The 17,832-nt window shown below is 36.0% G+C and overlaps 2 protein-coding genes and 1 pseudogene across 3 annotated transcripts; all 3 read right to left on the bottom strand.

The window, feature by feature from the left end:
• Nucleotides 1-7,058: 7,058 nt before the first annotated feature.
• Nucleotides 7,059-8,716, bottom strand: LOC116133274 (BTB/POZ and TAZ domain-containing protein 4-like). Of its 2 annotated transcripts, none has more exons than XM_031418982.1 (4): nucleotides 8,603-8,716; nucleotides 7,767-8,024; nucleotides 7,470-7,600; nucleotides 7,059-7,374 (listed from the first exon to the last, which is right to left on the bottom strand). In XM_031418982.1, the coding sequence occupies exons 2-4, from the start codon at nucleotides 7,995-7,997 to the stop codon at nucleotides 7,236-7,238; spliced, it is 501 nt and encodes a 166-aa protein (XP_031274842.1). In that variant the 5' UTR covers nucleotides 7,998-8,024; nucleotides 8,603-8,716; the 3' UTR covers nucleotides 7,059-7,235. The 2 variants fall into 2 exon arrangements, with proteins under 2 accessions (XP_031274842.1, XP_031274843.1); XM_031418983.1 differs by lacking the exon at nucleotides 8,603-8,716 and adding an exon at nucleotides 8,272-8,360.
• Nucleotides 8,247-10,394, bottom strand: LOC116133273 (phosphoribosylamine--glycine ligase, chloroplastic-like). Its single transcript, XM_031418981.1, has 3 exons — nucleotides 10,209-10,394; nucleotides 9,475-10,005; nucleotides 8,247-9,015 (listed from the first exon to the last, which is right to left on the bottom strand). Exons 1-3 carry the CDS (start codon nucleotides 10,248-10,250, stop codon nucleotides 8,599-8,601), a joined length of 990 nt encoding a protein of 329 aa, XP_031274841.1. The 5' UTR covers nucleotides 10,251-10,394; the 3' UTR covers nucleotides 8,247-8,598.
• A 344-nt stretch (nucleotides 10,395-10,738) lies between these two features.
• On the bottom strand, nucleotides 10,739-16,780 carry LOC116133324 (annotated as a pseudogene).
• Between the last annotated feature and the right edge of the window lie 1,052 nt (nucleotides 16,781-17,832).

Raw genomic sequence — 17,832 nt, 5'->3', positions numbered from 1 at the left:
GCATGGTGCAATTGAAGGAAGTAAACATTGAGTGGTGTGAAATGCTGATAGAAGTGGTATCAAATGAGGATGATGAAGGAGTAGAAGATGGAATTGTTTTTAACAAATTGAAATTGTTGTCACTTCACTGTTTAGAAAGTCTCACATGTTTCTGCTATGGCAATTTCACTTTCAAATTCCCAACTTTGGAAGAATTAATCGTGGAAAACTGCCACAACATGAAGACTTTTTCTAAAGGAGATACAAGTGCACCATGTTTACAAAAAGTAAAGAAGAACAATTGGGACACGGAAGGATATTGGAAAAGTGACCTTAATACAACTATGCAACAACTATACAAAAAAAAGGTACGTGTCTTGTTAAGAATAATTTATCTCTAAATTTCATATTTCTATTCACACTCAATAAAATCTTGATAATATGATTCCAAAAGATATTTAGTAAGAAACAAATATTAAGTTTCAAAATATATATAAAACATAAATGCATAAATTTAAGAATATAGAAAGTTCAAATTTTAAAAGGAAAACTAATTCAATTTTAAAAAATATAAATATGNCTTTCAATCCTTCTTAGTTTAGTTTCTTGCAATTACACCACTAAAATAATCACATATTCATATCTATTATTTTTGAGTTGGATCCGTTATATATAATATTCAAATATATTATTTTTAATCAATTTTATCTAAATTGCTTTTTAAATTATATGTACTCATTTAAACTTGAGAGACACAATATTAATATCTAAAGATCCCTCACATAATTTTAAAAGGGATTTAGGTAAGATTTAAATTGATTAAAAAAATATATTTGAATATTTTATATAACGGATCCAACTCAAAAATAATAGATTTGAATATATATATATATAGATGGTTTTAAACTTTTGATATCCCTCATTTCCTTTAAGGTTTACATTTTCCCCTGGGACACCCAACATGTTTAAAATAGCATCTCTAACCTCTCCTCAAATTGCAAAAAGTGTCCTACACCTCCCCTCTGTACTGTTTACTAACAAAATCTGTTAGGTTTATTGTATTCTCTTTAAGGTAAAAGTACATATTTGTTCATCTCAAAAATCAAATAAACTAAACTGAAAATGAAATGAAATCTAGAGGCAAGCAGCAAGCTAGATATACATTTGCAAACCGGCACGACTCACAATTTTTTTGGCACAACCCACCATAGCACGAAATGAAAATTTTGTGCATTGCCATGGCCCGTGGGGCATGGGCCATGTGGGTCTTAGTTTGGCATGTGGGCTGGCACAACACGACCCACAAATTTAAAAAAAAATTAATATAGCCTATGCCGGCCCATGAAGGCATGTGCCATGGGCCTTGAGTTTTTGTCGTTTGGCAAGGCATGGCACAACCCACATTTTTGTGGATCGTGGCATGGCGTGACCCACCGACAACTCTATATGTAAAATACAAAAAACAGTCTGAAATTTTCATTTATATAGTAATTTTTAAAACCCAGGCCNTTTAGTCACATATTTGAGGTTGATTTGCAAAGTGAAGGTTGTATTTTATTCTGTTGCTTTGCATTGTATTCAATACTTAGAAGTATGAATTATGTGCCTATGGATACGTGAATTTGTGCGAGTCTCAGAATCTGTCAAAGTAATGAACTTCTGGTGTATTATAAATCTATTTCATGAATTTTTGTTCCTCAAAAGCTGGTATAGATCATTCAAAATTCCGCTTTGGTGCTCTGTATTCATGACGTGAGTATGAATTATGTGTCTAATCATTCCACTTAATCTTCATTTCTGCACTGATCACACAAACCAATTCAATTGCTTATATCTCATAGACCTCCTATGCTAAACTCGTTGTATTGTTGTAATCACCATTGTGTTGTCTTTGTTACAAAGTCTCAAGAAATTTGAAAACACACATGAGCTCTTACCGACAAACATATGTAAACAATCAAATTATTAAATGTAGCTATGAAAAAGTGAACAATTGTAATCCTAAAATGTTTAGAATAATTAATATTAGCGATGTTTGAATTGTTTCAATGATTTGGTTGGACTCATTTGAACATTGATTGGTTTGATATCTCTACATTACAGGTAGGTCAGAAACTTCTAGGCAGCTCTTCCAAAATTGCTTTAACTTCATATATCTGTCATGTCCAGAGCACGCCTGAGGTGAGTTTTTAGTTAATGCATTTTACCTTTACTTGCCATTCCTCTTGAGATTATCATAAACAGATCAGTGCATTATTAATTAATGATAAATCATGTGAGACATCTATGTGGGAATCAATAAACTCATGAGCATATAGCAATTACTATATTACAACTGGTAATTATCTTAACGTATCACCATAAAACGTCATATGATTATATATAAATTTACTCAAATTTTCGATTTTCTTCAATCAAAATACTATCATCGGTTTGTAGTTCAAAGACATTTCTCCTCTGATCATGCTTTTACTTCCAATATATTTTGCCAATGATTCAGAATGTTCACAGTTTCAAACGCTAATTTAGGTTAAACTTCAAGTAATAAGGCCACTATGTAGTTTTTTGACGCATTGCAGCTCCTGCTCCTCTGCTTTAAGTCAGACAATGAGAGGGCCATCTATTTTCATCTTCAATGTTCTGATTTTGTTCTTTCCTTCATTGTGATGTTGCTGGTGTGAAAATGTAACAACGCTTATATCTTCATCACTCATCATTTGAATTGGAGCGCTGGAATTTCAGGGGTATATATTTTCTTTTTATTTCCAACTACCTTTTCTTTGCTGAACTATCGACAATTTGCTTTTTAAAATATCATTTCCCTGCAGTTTCTGTTTTTACTTTGAATGTGTTGTGCTCTATATTTACAGAGTATTCAGAGTTTTCAAAAGGATTTGTGTCAAACTTCTATGAAATCTAGTGATAAGGGCTCTTTGTGAGGCATTATGCGGCTCGAGTTCCCTGCGTGATGTCAGAGAAGGGTGGAGCCTTTTGTTTCTATCTTTATCTTTGCTTTAGCTTTCCTTCATGTGAGTTGATGCTTGAAAGTGGATACAGAACTAATGCTTCCATTGTCAGTGTTTACTGACATTACAATATAATAATAGTTAGGAGTGGTGTGATGGTCATTAGAGGCGACCTTATTTACCACCATATTACGCCATGATCACGGAAACATATCTTTTATTTGACGAATTATCATGAATTTAGAAATATCTTAAAATTCCTAAAAAGATTCGGGTCAACCTTCTTTACAATTCCAGAATAAGGCCCATTTTCTAAGTGGTTTATGAGTCATTATGGCTCATGTTCCCTATGCTGAAGTCGGCAATTAGAAGGGTGTTTTGTTTCATGTTTATTGTTCGCTTTAGTTTTCCTTGATTGTGAATTGTAGCTTTTAAGTACATGATTCAAAAATTATTTTCTTGACTCATTTGAGGTTGAAATAAGAACATGGAGGTTATTTTTCGTTCAGCTTCGGTGCATTACATTAAAGTATGAATTATGTGCCTATGGATGTCTGAACTGTGAATTACATGCATATGTTTATGTAATATTATGATGTATTTGGTGAAATTGATTTCTGAAAGCTGTTATAATTATTCCCCTAATCTTATATATGTTGTGATCACACCCAATCTTTGTTGTAATGGACTTCTGGTGTATTATGATGCTATGTGTATTATGATGTTCTGTAATGCTATAGTTTGTGCTCCCTGGCGTCTTCTTGTTGTCTCTGCCTCGTTTACTTGGTTTGGTCACATCTTGTTATCAAAGCCTAAGAGATACGGAAAATATTCACAGGAGAATGCAGATTTTAGTTCGAGGAAAATGGATGCTCTGGGAATCCGCATGTACCACTCACAATTAAGGATTGAAAGGAGATAGGGCGGGACGGCATTCGGGAACACACCTTGAAATTCCTTGACTGGAATACATAGTGGTGTAAAAATGCCCCAGATGAACACACCAAACTTTACGAGTGAAGCTTGTATATTAGTCAATGAAGAGTATGGGAAGGTGACCTTAAAACAACATCATTCAGAAGAAAGAGGTAAATATTTAGTTAAAAATTACTTTTCTTTGGATCTCCTATTCTCCTAACATTTGAAATAGGACACTAGTCCATTCTCATGACCATATCTTAATTTTATATCTGTTTTATATATGTCTTCTCTATCATGAGTCGATAACTCTTTAAGAATACAAAAGCTACATATAATGATATTTAATATAGTAGCATAAAGGTCGTTTAGAGGCCACAATAAAACTTCATGATCATGGATAACATTTTCTTTTTGCTTGAATAAACTATCCCAATTATGGTTCAAAATAACTTCCCTATAGCTTTGCGTTCACTTCAAACCTGTTGTCTTCTATATTTACAGAGTATCAAGAGTTCTGGAAAAATTCAGGTCAAACTTCGATGCAGTCTCAGATTAAGGGCTCCTATCTAAATGGTCTGTGAGGTATTATGGCTCTGTCCCCTTGTTGAAGTGAGAGAGTGGAAGGGCATTTTGTTTGCATCTCGATTGTCCCGCTTTTGCCCTCCTTATTGTATTGTGTTCCGTTTGCTGAAGTCAGAGTGTAGAAGGGCCTTGTTTCCATGTGGTTATTGCTTAACTTTACTTCATTGTGAATTACTGCTATAGGATTGTAACGAAACCAAGGTTATCTTTAATTGAGAATGATTCAGCTGCAGTGGAGGCTCTTTTTCAATCTGTTGCTATGGATTGTATTTATTTACTTGCGTAAGAATTATTTGGTATGGATGTGCTATAATGCATTTGTGCTAATTATACAGAATAATAAAATTTATTGCGAGCTTGGTTCTAAAAAGCTTTCTGGGTTTTGTAGTGCACGCCTCATGTTGTATAAAAGTTAATTGTAGTCATTTTGTTCTTAATGAGAATACCTTACTGAAGTTTAGTCATTTTCTCTCAAACTCTCTGTTTTCTTGCATTTCTGGACTCACTCAATTATAGTCATTTTTGTTCTTAATGAAATAAAGTTCATAGGGTTGGGGAGAGAATCTGGTTCCCTTTGTGGACGATGATGTTAGCAAACAGTTCCACAACCTTTGGTTTATAAGATCTATGTCTGTGTGGACTGGCTTGGGACGTGGTTAAGGTTGTGGAGAGGTCTTGCTGTTGTGGTATGCTTTATAGTCAGACTCAGTTGATGGTTTGCTATAGAACCAACTACAAACACTGATCTCTAAGGATATGGGGTGGGCAACTCTCAAAAGGAAAATGATCTGATAGCAGATTAATGGGTTGGCCCAAATGAGTGGAGTTTGTTATTTTGCATAGTTTTTGAGCTTTTTGTTATGGGGCTTGGTTAGGCCTACAATGCTCTTGGCCTTGTTGAGGTGAATTTTGGGCATGTACAAGTTGTCTCTTGGTCTTAGGGGAGCTTCCCAGGTGTTTGTAATTTTTCATTCTATTTCCGGATCTATCCCCCCATACAGTATTACCCAATTAATTAAGATTAAAGCAATGGACTCTGTGACAGGAGAAACGACTTCATCAGGAACAATCGAACAGGTCATTATCTATGTAGAAAAAGTGATGGAAATCCAAAAGGGAGTGCTATAAATGGTGGCTTAGCTACCACATTCCACATGTAATCAAGAAAGGTCTTTGGCATGCCCCTATTGGGTTTGAGGAGAGTGATAATACCTATAATTCAGCCCATTTTCATTCTATGTACACAAAACAATGACATAAAAGAGTTAATAAAAGCTTCTTATTTCAGCCCCCTTTATTTTGTCATTCTTTCAATCCTTCTTAGTTTAGTTTCTTGCAATTACACCACTAAAATAATCACATATTCATATCTATTATTTTTGAGTTGGATCCGTATATATAATATTCAAATATATTATTTTAATCAATTTTATCTAAATTGCTTTTAAATTATATGTACTCATTTAAACTTGAGAGACACAATATTAATATCTAAAGATCCCTCACATAATTTTAAAAGGGATTTAGGTAAGATTTAAATTGATTAAAAAAATATATTTGAATATTTTATATAACGGATCCAACTCAAAAATAATTAGATGATATATATATATATATAGATGGTTTAAACTTTTGATATCCCTCATTCCTTTAAGGTTTACATTTTCCGGGACACCAACATGTTTAAAATAGCATCTCTAACCTCTCCTCAAATTGCAAAAAGTGTCCTACACCTCCCCTCTGTACTGTTTACTAACAAAATCTGTTAGGTTATTGATTCTCTTTAAGGTAAAAGTACATATTTGGTCACTCAAAAATCAAATAAACTAAAAATGAAAATGAAATGAAATCTAGAGACAAGCAGCAAGCTAGATATACAATTTGCAAACCGGCACCGACTCACAATTTTTTTGGCACAACCCACCATAGCACGAAATGAAAATTTTGTGCATTGCCATGGCCCGTGGGGCATGGGCCATGTGGGTCTTAGTTTGGCATGTGGGCGGCACAACACGACCCACAAATTAAAAAAAATTAATATAGCCTATGCCGGCCCACGAAGGCAGGCCATGGGCCTTGAGTTTTTGTCTGGCAGGCATGGCACAACCCACATTTTTGTGGATCGTGGCATGGCGTGACCCACCGACAACTCTTATGTAAAATACAAAAACAGTCTGAAATTTTCATTTATATAGTAATTTTTAAAACCCAGGCCGGGGTAATAAGACTACGTAAGCCCCAAATGCCATCTTAATATCATCTTGATAAATGTTCAATAATTGATATTTTCAATTCCTTACTATTAATCTTGCGATAATTTTGTGATTAATTGAGCTGATTAGTATATTTTCTGAATTAAAAAAGGAATGGAGGCATGCGAATGGAAGTGAGCATAATGTGCAGTTTTCAAACATTGGCTGATTCGACATCTGAAGGTTCATAGAGCTTTGACAATCTTAGAGTTCTAGAATCAGAAAGAGGTCTTCTTAATATTTGAAGTAGAAATCTTGAGCTTTCTAAATTTGGTTTACGCATTTTCATCCCAGTAGATTTGGGTATTCAAAGTTTACATGAAAGTTAAGATCAATCTTGTCACAAACTTGGGCACTGATCAATAATTGGGTATAACTTGAGTTCTAAAAGTCCATTGAGATTCTTGAAGATGAGTTGGAAAGCTTATATCAAGGTCAACTTTTATGCAATAGCGATCGCTGTGGTGTCATGTGTGGATGCAATGGAGGAGATGGCAACGATTTGGCTACTGTGGTGATAAACGGGAGGCTAAGGCTACCGATTGGGGTATGGCATGGTGTGCAAACCTTCCTCTAGTGAACATTTACACTCCCGCTTTAACCGACGAACCACAAACACATGAGATAGAACCAACTGATGCAAGACATAATCCTCCATGTCTACTTTCTCAAAACTACAAATTAATTACCAATAACAATTAGCACGCAGTGGCATTACTTGCAGAATTCTAAGCAGCAAATTAAGCACTATTGAGGACAAAACTTTTACCAGGAAGAGTACAAGAATCTTATAAAAATTTTAACTGCATTTGGTGGAACACCATGAATTGAGAGAGATCGCCAACGTCCATGACATTTTGATTGCTTCAGGATCCCTCTCATAGTAGGAGAAGCAATGCCCTGTTACCAAAACACAAAAATGGACAATATGATTACTTAAGGTGTCAGATTTTACACAGGTACGCCTTACTAACTAACAAGTTATTTAAACTTTAAATCTTTTTCATTGTTCTTCATAGAAAAGCTTTTACTTTCATTAAACAAAAGGTAGAATTAAAAGACTTACAAGAATATTAGCATGGCCATAGATGATGCCATCATAATCAGTGTTAATAAAGCCTGAGTCAGAGAGATTCTCCCACAAATCTTTTGTTGCTGTGGAGACACAACTGTACCCTCTTAATGGAGATCCATCCTTCAATTGATTATAACTGGTTGTTGGACCAGGTAATGGAGGCGGAACTGGAACAACTCCATTGGCAACTTGGGGAGATCCCACTTGAACGTTCTCCATCATGTATAGTATATTTTCAAGCTACTTTTTCTGCAGAATTTAGAAAACAATCAAATAAAATTTTGGCTCGATATAGACTTCTTTATATAACATTAAAAAAAGATAATAAAGTAAAGATATGGTTCAGCATGATCTATTTATGCTCAAATAATTTATGACACTTCTAAATGATATTCCTCTGCATCTAATCAGAGAAGATCTATGTGCCAGATATATAACAGCCAAAGCATCATAAAGCTTAGGATAATAGGATTGTCAACGAAAATGAACTAATTACTTTATTTGATGAACAATAAATGGCCTCTTCAGAGCTGATACAACCTATACAGCCTCAATTTTGCTATTTTAGCTTTCGATAAACAGAGAAACATAGACGAGAGAAGCAATCTGAAGCTAATGTTGAACAAAATGTCTTTAATGAAGAGCAGCAGCATGAAATGAACACTATAGACCAAATTTGCTGAGGTTTTGATTTCAACTTAACAGAATTTTGCTTAACTCGGAAAGCTTTTTTAATACATTATTTTGGTAACTCTATAAACTGTTTGACATTGAATGATATCTGTGTCCTCAAATGAGCCACCCCTAGTTTCTGGACATAAATTTACCCTTGTGAGGCAAATTGCTTTTGGGGAAGTGCTCTCCATCCGATATCTCGCCTGTAGAACCCTCCTGGCCAGTTAATTTCCTCTACAGCCTGATAAGCTCTATCTCGTGCTTCTTCAAGATCTTTTCCTTTTGCAGTAACCCCAAGAACACGGCCTCCAGTGGCAATGAAGTTGCCATCAGAATCAAGTGCAGTTCCAGCATGGAATATCTTGACAGATGGAGCAACTTGTTCTGCTTCTTCAAGATTTCGTATCACGGTGCCTTTCTCGTAGGATCCTGGGTAACCCTTGCTTGCCATTACGACCACCATGGCAGAGCCTGGAGACCAGTTTAGCGTCACACCAGTTAGCTCTCCTCTACATGCTGCAAGCAGAACTTGTGCCAGATCGGACTCCAAGCGGACCATCAATACCTGTGCAACCATTAATGGAGGTATAAGACATGGTTGAAAGAAATCCACATCAAATTATATCATCATTTATGCAATCCATAACATAAACTGAACTTTCTTGGCTATAACATGCAAATGCACCCGAAAGATTGTCAGTTGCCCCCTTATAGCATGAGACCCCATAAAGTACGCAAACTAGATATTATTAGAATCCAACCACTTGCCAATCATTAAAATAGAACATAGAAAACTTATGGTACGAGAAACAACATCATCCCATCTCATAGGTCGTTAGAACTCTCCTCTCACTACCTTGTTCCATTGTTCCAAACCACCTACATAGAAATCTCACTACCAACCTATATACATCAAGTGATGATATGAACAACTCCGCAAGAAATAAACTTTTATTTGAATCATTATCTAAATTATGAGTGGGATCATATTAAGAGATATATGCTAAGAGACTTTTTAACTAACCTGACACTCTGGATCTCCGAATCGCACATTGTACTCAATTAGCTTAGGTAAGCCAGACTTCTTCTCAATCATAAGCCCAGCATATAAGACACCGACAAACTTACATCCCTCTGCTGACATTCCTTTCACTGTAGGGAGAATTATAGATTCCATGACCACAGACTGAAGTTCTTTCGTCAAGATCGGTGCTGGAGAGTATGCCCCCATTCCACCAGTGTTTGGCCCCGTATCACCATCACCAACTCTTTTATGGTCCTGAGCAGATTCTAGAGGTATGGCATTCTCTCCATCCACAAGGGCAAAAAAGGATGCTTCTTCCCCTTCAAGAAACTCTTCGACAACAATTCGACACCCAGCAGTGCCAAAAACATTTTCAATGAGCATTGAATCAACAGCTTCATATGCCTCCTCCAGTGTCATAGCAACAATGACTCCTTTTCCAGCAGCTAATCCATCTGCTTTAACGACAATGGGTGCCCCTTGCTCTTGAATATACTTCTTTGCAGCAGATGGGTCTGTAAATGTTTTATACTGCAGCACCAAATCAAAGTATCAGTAGAGAATTTCCCGGGTGAAGGAAGGACAGAGGAAAGACACCATGAAGTTGAAGATTTTTGTTTGCCGAAAAAAGGGGGGCAAGCAGGAAGAGGATAGTACATTCATTACTAGTCACAATCACTTTCTAGGTCTGATCACAACTAACTTTTTAATTGAGACCAAAGAAAAACACAAACCTTAGCGGTAGGAATCCTGTATTTGTCACACAAATTCTTCATGAAGTTCTTAGAACCTTCCAAAGCAGCAGCTTCTGATGAAGGGCCGAAAGTAGGAATTCCAGCTTTTACAAGTTCATTGGAAAGACCAGCAACAAGAGGAGCCTCCGCTCCCACAACAACTAGTCCCACACCCCATTTCCGGCAGAATGAAATTACGGATTCACTGTCAAAAACATCAAGATCAGGAATACAAGTTGCATCCCCTGAGCTAGATATTCCCACATTTCCAGGTGCACAAAATACAGAGTCACATGAGCTAGATCGCTTCAAAGCAGAACAAAGGGCATGTTCTCTCCCCCCTCCACCAATAACCAACACAACCACCCTCTCCTCTGCACCATTCGAAAAAATTTAAAGAATTACTCCATCTATAAATTAACAAATAACAACATCATCCATTTGAACATATTATTCTATCTTTTATCTGATTTCTGTTCATCGATGAAATTACACAAAACAGGTCGTGAACAAACACAATTTCTGTTGGTTTATAGCACTGCTATACTCACTGCATTGCTTATAATCTTCCATGCTTCAACCTCCAAAACAAACATATATTCATCAATCATATCACGTGACCCATTTGGGACCCGCGAATCCAACAATCCTAACAGCAGGAGTATCAAAGTTTTGACCACAAAATTCAAACGAACTTCTTCCCAATAATTTCAAACTGGTAAAAAACTAATATAAGTCTACAAATTAACTCTTCTTATTGCTAAAAGGTAGTGTTAAAATACTGGCTTAATAATGTTACCGGACCAATTACAACATCAAAATGCTTCTTTTTTTTTTTCATCACAATTGTTTGTTGGCACTAAAATGCCACTTTTGCCCCTAGTAATAATTATCAAAATAATAATTTTTAAAAATAATCTTCTATAGTCACTAAACACAAATTAATTATAAATCTGCACTAATTAAAAAAAAATCATATTATTAAAAAAAACCATATAAATAAAAAATCTATTAAAAATTTTAGTATCAAAGTAAACATAATTACAAATAAATTTTCAACTAATTAAGAATTAATATCAGATTTATCAAAACCTGGAAAAAGAAAATAGAATTAATCTCTATCTACTTAAAGATGCATCCAAACAAGATTAAAATCAAAATCATCCCGACCCTCCATCACTTCATCATCACAGCCATCAACATTCATGGTCACGGCCATCAAAAGTCAAAACATAAGAACAAATGAATAAAAAATTAATGAAAGTAAAATTCATTCAAAAACACTCAACCGTATGTTTCATCATCACCACACCAAAATTATCTCATTTCCAAGACATGATTCCTGGTCCTTTGGTCCATCGGGGTTAAATCGCCTGAAACAGCCTTAATGATGCATCAGGGCTCAAGAACAGTTTGAGCCCCAATTGATCACTCAATTATAATAAATAGAAAATCAATACCCACAGAAGTCTTAAGGTTCCAGTGGATTACCACGTTTGCTGGGTGTAACAACGGCAACGGACGGCTCTGAATTCTTGGCAAGACACGTGAAGGGGCTGAAGAACGTCCGTGATGGAGAGACAGAACGGTGAGTAAAGGTGAAGCTGAAGTGGGGTTTCAAAGAGAAAGATTGGCTGCTGTTTAAGAAAACAAAAGGGTTTTGATTTTGANATTAAAGTATCGCAAACAAATTGAAACGAAAACAAATATAATCTGAATACAAGAAACTTAACCAAATATCCAACATTCGGGCTCATCCAACTAGTCGAGAGCTGATGAGGAGATCAGTGCAGTCAATCTCGATCTCGCCTACACCGTAACGGACAACCGGGAACTCAGCCGCTTATGGTGGTGATGACGGAGGCTGAAACAGTGGAAACGGAGTTGATCATGGCGAAGAGGAGGTAACCGACAGCGATATGATGCGAAGAAGGGCCGAAAATGACCAACGGACAGCCTGGAATATGAACAGCCGCGGTTCGCCAGAAAACGTTAATTTTCCGGCGGGTCTCCTGAAAACGGTGGCGGAAATGGGATCCGAAGGTACCGATGGAAAGCTCTGGTGATGGAGAGTTCAGATCAGGTCTTGGGGAGGCGAGAAGTCGCCGGAAATGAGCAGGATCTGGCCTGGAAGATGAAGAGTCGCGGCGGCTAAACCGCTGATTCCGACGGTTTTCGTGGCAACTGAAGCAAAGGAAGTGTAGATCCGGGTGTGGGGAAGGGAGATCAACCCTTGGGGAGTCGAATCGTCGCCAGAAAACGGCCAAAACTGGCCGGGAAGATGAAACGACGCGGTGGGAGGCGAAGCGTCGCGGTGTTGTGTGGCGTTCACGGTGGCGGCTTGCGGGATGATGGTGATCGGAGCAAAAGGAAGACGAAACGTCACCGGAAATGAAGATGGAGGGTCGCCGGAGCTTGATCGGAGAAGGTGAAGAGTTTTGGTGGGCGGCAGCCCCGTTTCTGCGAACTTGAACTGGAGTTTTATACAAAATTTGGTAAATTTTCATTTGGTCCCTGCATGATTGAAACATGACAGAATCAGCCCCTTAAAACATGACATTTTACCCCCTAAACAGCATAAATGAGACAAAATCACCCTCAATCCATAAACCACAACCCAATATCAACTCATATACTTTCCAAAATCATTCCAAACACGTTAAATTCATAAGAAAAATATTAGGAAGCGATTTTCGTGAATAAATTCATAAATTCTTTAATTGTCTCAATATACTTCAATTTAATCACAAATGGGGTATTTTTATCACCAAAATAGAGTCACTTTCATGACTCTAACACGGCTGTCAAGTATTTCATTCCTCATTGTAGTATTTGTAGGCAGCATCTATAAAAAAAAAAAAAAAAAAAAAAAAAAAAAATCAAGAAGCACAACGCAGTGAGTTTCTTTCTCCAGATTTTGATTGGTGGGTTCAGTTTATGCTAATAACAAGTAACTTCAGCTATGAGAAACTCACCTTTTGCCATCGAGGAGCAAGAAATTCATTTCCAGAAAGGCCTATTTCTCCATATGTAAGAGGGGAAACCCAAAAACCCCACTTCAACCACCCTGGCATAGAGGCTGCAACAAAAAACATAGCATAAGTTAATCCTTTCAGGTGAAAATTCTGCAATCAAAGGTGAGAACGTCTCAAAATCCTTACGATGTTTGATAATGTAGCCACCAAATATCAAGATAAATAACATTGCAAAACCACCGGCTGTCATAGCAGCAGACAGAGTCTGGCAGACTGATGCCAAACATCGGAACAAGGATATTGATGCCAAGTGCACAGCAAAAAGTACAATAAGGTGGCGGAAGAACCTGAAATCAACGCATTCAATTTATACACAGAATTAAATACGTAAACATGAAACATAATTAGAGGATTCAATGCACTAATAAACATAGCGTTGTCAAGTGAAACTTACCTCGAGACTTCAGGGGTGTATCCAATGACATAGTAGGTAAGACATGTCCATACCAAAGATTCGATTACTGAAATAGGGATTTTCAGAATAGCAGTTGGAATTGCATATGCCCAAGTGGGGTAGAAGCCTAGTTCTTTTTGTTTAAAGAAAACCGGAAGTCTTGCAATAATCAGAGTCAATTCCGGAAAGCCATTAACAAGAAATATTAGCAGTCCAAAAAACAGGGTTCCCATGTAGTAACTGGCATAAAAAACATCAATGTCCATCTGAGTCCTTATAAAGACAGTCATCGTGATAGTTGCAATGATGAGAATCTGTAACAAGAAAGTCCTTACATATTTCAAAATTTTCCAACCAATGCACAAAAGGATAAATGATGAAAGGCTATGAAGGATAAATCATAACCTGGACAATTTTGAATACATAGATAAAAGAATTTCTCTTCATAAGAAGAAATTCCCTTGACATGCAAGCTTTAAACAGTTGCCATTTGGAAATAGAATACACGTCGAAGGAAAGAGCATCCTTGTGGCTTTTTGACTTATCGAATGCCATTGAGAGATCCTCTTGAAGCTTCTTACCGAGAGAAGATTCCTCGAATTTCCTGCATAATATATCAACTGAAACATAATTGTAGTGATCTTCGGTGCGGTACCAGTATTGCTCTTGATCCTTCCTTGATATCACCTACCAAACGAAAAACGAAGGTAAAATGATGAAGAACTAATAATTGAGCATGGAAAAGAAATGATTATAAGCTCCTGTAATGCGCTTACCTCCTGAAGAAAGTCAGCTACACCTTTTCTTTCAGGACACCTGAATCCACAGTCCTCAAAAAACTATACAATTTGATCAAGTGGTCCTTGATACACAATCTTTCCTTCTGCCATCAAAATGATGTCATCAAAGAGTTCAAAGGTTTCAGGTGCAGGCTGAAGAAGTGAAATCAATGCAGTAGCATCTATGATATGCACCATCTGCTGAAAACAGGCAACAATCTGATATGCAGTGGAACTGTCTAAACCGTTTGATATTTCATCCATCATTAGAACTTTTGTAGGACCAACAATCATCTCCGCTGCGTAAGTTAATGAAAATTTGATCCTTCAATGTACATTATGGTATACATCTAATCTTTTGAAGTTACCTGATGAACTTTTAAACCTTTATGCCAAAATTACCTGTAGTCAGTCTCTTCTTTTGACCACCAGATATACCTCTTCTCATGACATCTCCCACCATCATGTCAGCACAGACATCAAGTCCAAGGATCTTTCAAGCCACAGAAAAAAAATTAAAAAATCAACTTGAGAAGTACGGTTACAAGCAACTAAATTAAAGAGAATTACCTTTAAAACATAATCAGTTTGAAGGGTTCTGTCTACTCCTTGGACAGATATCGCCTGTTGAATCAAACCAGTCAAAAATGTTGTTATATCAGTTTTTTTAATAAAATAGAATGAAACTAGACAAGAATGCTAACGGTACCTTCATGTAAGTATCTATGTCCGGATCTGGTACAATTCCTGCCTCTTTCTCTCTTTTACTTACTTCCATCATGATATCTACACAGGCGAAAAACATATTTCTGTAACTATCAATTACTTGTGAGAATTGATAAGGTAGCTACAACTAAGAATTCATTGGATTAAACTCAAGAAAACCTACCTGCCCGGCTTCCAATACCCTGACATTGGGCTGAAAAGTCAAGTGTTTCCCTCACAGTCATTTCTGCTATATGCAGGTCTTCTTGGCTTATATAAGCTGAAGTTTTCTGGGGAGCAAACTCGTCTAGCCGGTAACCGTTGTAGGAAATTTCCCCTGTCGCCTATTGAACAAAAGCAAAACAGAACTTAGTGAATATATACAAGCATATGGTTAGGAGTAATATTCATTGTTTTTCTCGATAAAATAATGGGGTCAGTTTCAACGATTACGAAAAGTTCAACATGCAATATCCAAATTAGGTAATCTAGATTCTCTTCCTAACTGAATGAGTGACTTTAACACTTGATACAACAATATTCCAGTCGTAATCAAAATGATGATTAACTATAAAGAAATTATGAAACCTTAAGAGATTTGTCAAGATTTCCTGAGAGAGCCTTCAAAAGGGTGGTCTTCCCACAACCTGAGGGACCAAGCAGAAGAGTTATCCTGCAATAATTCAACCATAGTTAAGTAAACATTCGGTTTTACAGAAATTTCTGCTAGAAAAAATCAATCAGTTCTCCTAGAAAGCATCTCAGACTTAAACTGTTTCTAGTCAAGCATATTGCATACAATTACAAGTAAATTGCTAAGCAAATTAAGCGATTATAAGTACAATTTGGCCATAAAATTCTCTAGCACATACCTTCCGGGCTTGATGATACCACTGACAGCATTAATGATGTTTGTCTTTTCTTCTGTTGACTTGGAACCTTGAAGCCATGATAAGACCTGTGAAACGAAGGTCCAATTAGCTAATAAATCATTTCAATGCTTGTAATCCATTCTCAGAAGATGAAGATACTCACAGAAAATGAAGATTCCATAGAGTTGGAAGTGGCTTTCCCTGAACAATCTCACACTCAGATTCCAACCTCAAATTCTTATGCCTCACCTCTACAGAGGGCAATTCACGACCAGCTCTACAAAATTTATGATCACATTATTCATTAATTAGTAAGTGCATATTTGAGTAAAGTTTGAAAAGAAAATCACCAACGAATAACAAACCGAGCTTGCAGACATATCAGTTAAGTTTCCATTCAACTCATTTTTCTAAAAGAGACTTACTCGTCAATTCTTTTTCTGATTTTTTTCAACAACTGGAGGTTATCATGCTCAGTGTTCTTGATGAGCTTTTCAATGAATATATGCTTTTGAAGAGGGCCAAGCTTGGTGACGTCAACAACCCTTTTTCCTTCACCATCAGTCTCAAACAAAGATGACTTCAGCCTCTCAAAATTTGGCAATCTCTCAATGGCAGCCCACTGCAAAGCGTATTCAACATCAGGATAATCTCTCCCTAAGCTTACAACTGAGCTGGTTCTGAAACTTGATGCAAGGCGCCTGAATGAAAACCTCAGGCTCCTTCCAATCTCTGCCAACTCAATTCTCAGTGACTCTATTTCATCTGAACCAACAATTTTAGCCATTTTGCTTAGCTTTAGTAGCTATCAAACGTGGCGTCCTTTAAACTAGTAGCAAACCATAATGTATATATATGTACGGAAAATTCTCAGGTGCAAAACAAAAGACTATTTTTTATTAAAATTTGGATTAGTTTTAGCTGACACTAATAAATATTAAAATATTATCCTGAAAAGAAATATATTTTAAAACAATTTTCGAATATAATCCTGAAAAACAAATGTAAAACACGTAAAATGAATAAAGCTGTTTATAAGAAACACATTTAATTTTCTTTTTAGATCACAAATCAAATCAAGCTAACATTATATAAAGAGTAATGCTACAGTTATCGATGGGTGTGCACCGAATGACGTGACAAAATCCTGATCGTTTATTTATTATCAGTTAATATTAATCAATCGTCAGGATTTTGCCACGTCATTCGGTGCACAAATTTGGTATAAGTTTTTCGGTAACTCTATCATTTTCCTTATATAAATGATTTATGTAAAAAATGACGAACTTTTTGGATCGATATTCATTGGGTTGATTATTAAATGAATTATATAAAACATGACATGCTCTTTTAATTTTTAATTTTTGAGTGATGAAAAACAAGGATTTATTTTAAGTTATTCAGTCTCGCAATATGTATTTTGCTACTCAAATCAACGATAGATCAAGAATAATGAATCAAATTAAAAGTTAATTATTGCCACACATAAGGTTGATACAAAAACATTTTTCCCTCTAATTTTGGGAATTAAGGCCAAAACCTTCAAATACCGATTTTGTCATATAACCAATAAATAAAATTCAACGCTAAAATATAAATTTTATTCTTTTTTAAATTGTTTATAGAAAAAGATTTAAAATATTTTTAGTTAAAACATTCTCTCCAAGGTAAGCTTTATTTCTAGAATAAAATGCATATAAAATTGGGCTCTCTCACATATCCCAGTATTCTAACAACTCCCGTCTTATATAAATATAAAAAATAAATCAAATATGCTCAAATTAAAGCCAGAAGATCGAGGAGAGCATCTTCCGATCATATTATGTTTAAATATTAATC

The sequence above is a fragment of the Pistacia vera genome, unplaced genomic scaffold (assembly GCF_008641045.1).
Source record: "Pistacia vera cultivar Batoury unplaced genomic scaffold, PisVer_v2 Contig268, whole genome shotgun sequence".
Taxonomy (NCBI): domain Eukaryota; kingdom Viridiplantae; phylum Streptophyta; class Magnoliopsida; order Sapindales; family Anacardiaceae; genus Pistacia; species Pistacia vera.
The sequence above is the reverse complement of the archived record's forward strand: the minus strand, read 5'-3'. Positions and strand labels throughout refer to the sequence as shown.

Coding starts and splice junctions, on each gene's coding strand:
- LOC116133274 (XM_031418982.1), bottom strand. CDS start 7,997: ATGATGGAGAACGTTCAAGTGGGATCTCCCCAAGTTGCCAATGGAGTT. Junction 7,601..7,766: donor ATGGCCATGCTAATATTCTT/GTAAGTCTTTTA, acceptor TTTTGGTAACAG/GGCATTGCTTCTCCTACTAT. Junction 7,375..7,469: donor AGATTCTTGTACTCTTCCTG/GTAAAAGTTTTG, acceptor ATTAATTTGTAG/TTTTGAGAAAGTAGACATGG.
- LOC116133273 (XM_031418981.1), bottom strand. CDS start 10,250: ATGAAGAATTTGTGTGACAAATACAGGATTCCTACCGCTAAG. Junction 10,006..10,208: donor ACAGGATTCCTACCGCTAAG/GTTTGTGTTTTT, acceptor TTGGTGCTGCAG/TATAAAACATTTACAGACCC. Junction 9,016..9,474: donor TCGGAGATCCAGAGTGTCAG/GTTAGTTAAAAA, acceptor ATGGTTGCACAG/GTATTGATGGTCCGCTTGGA.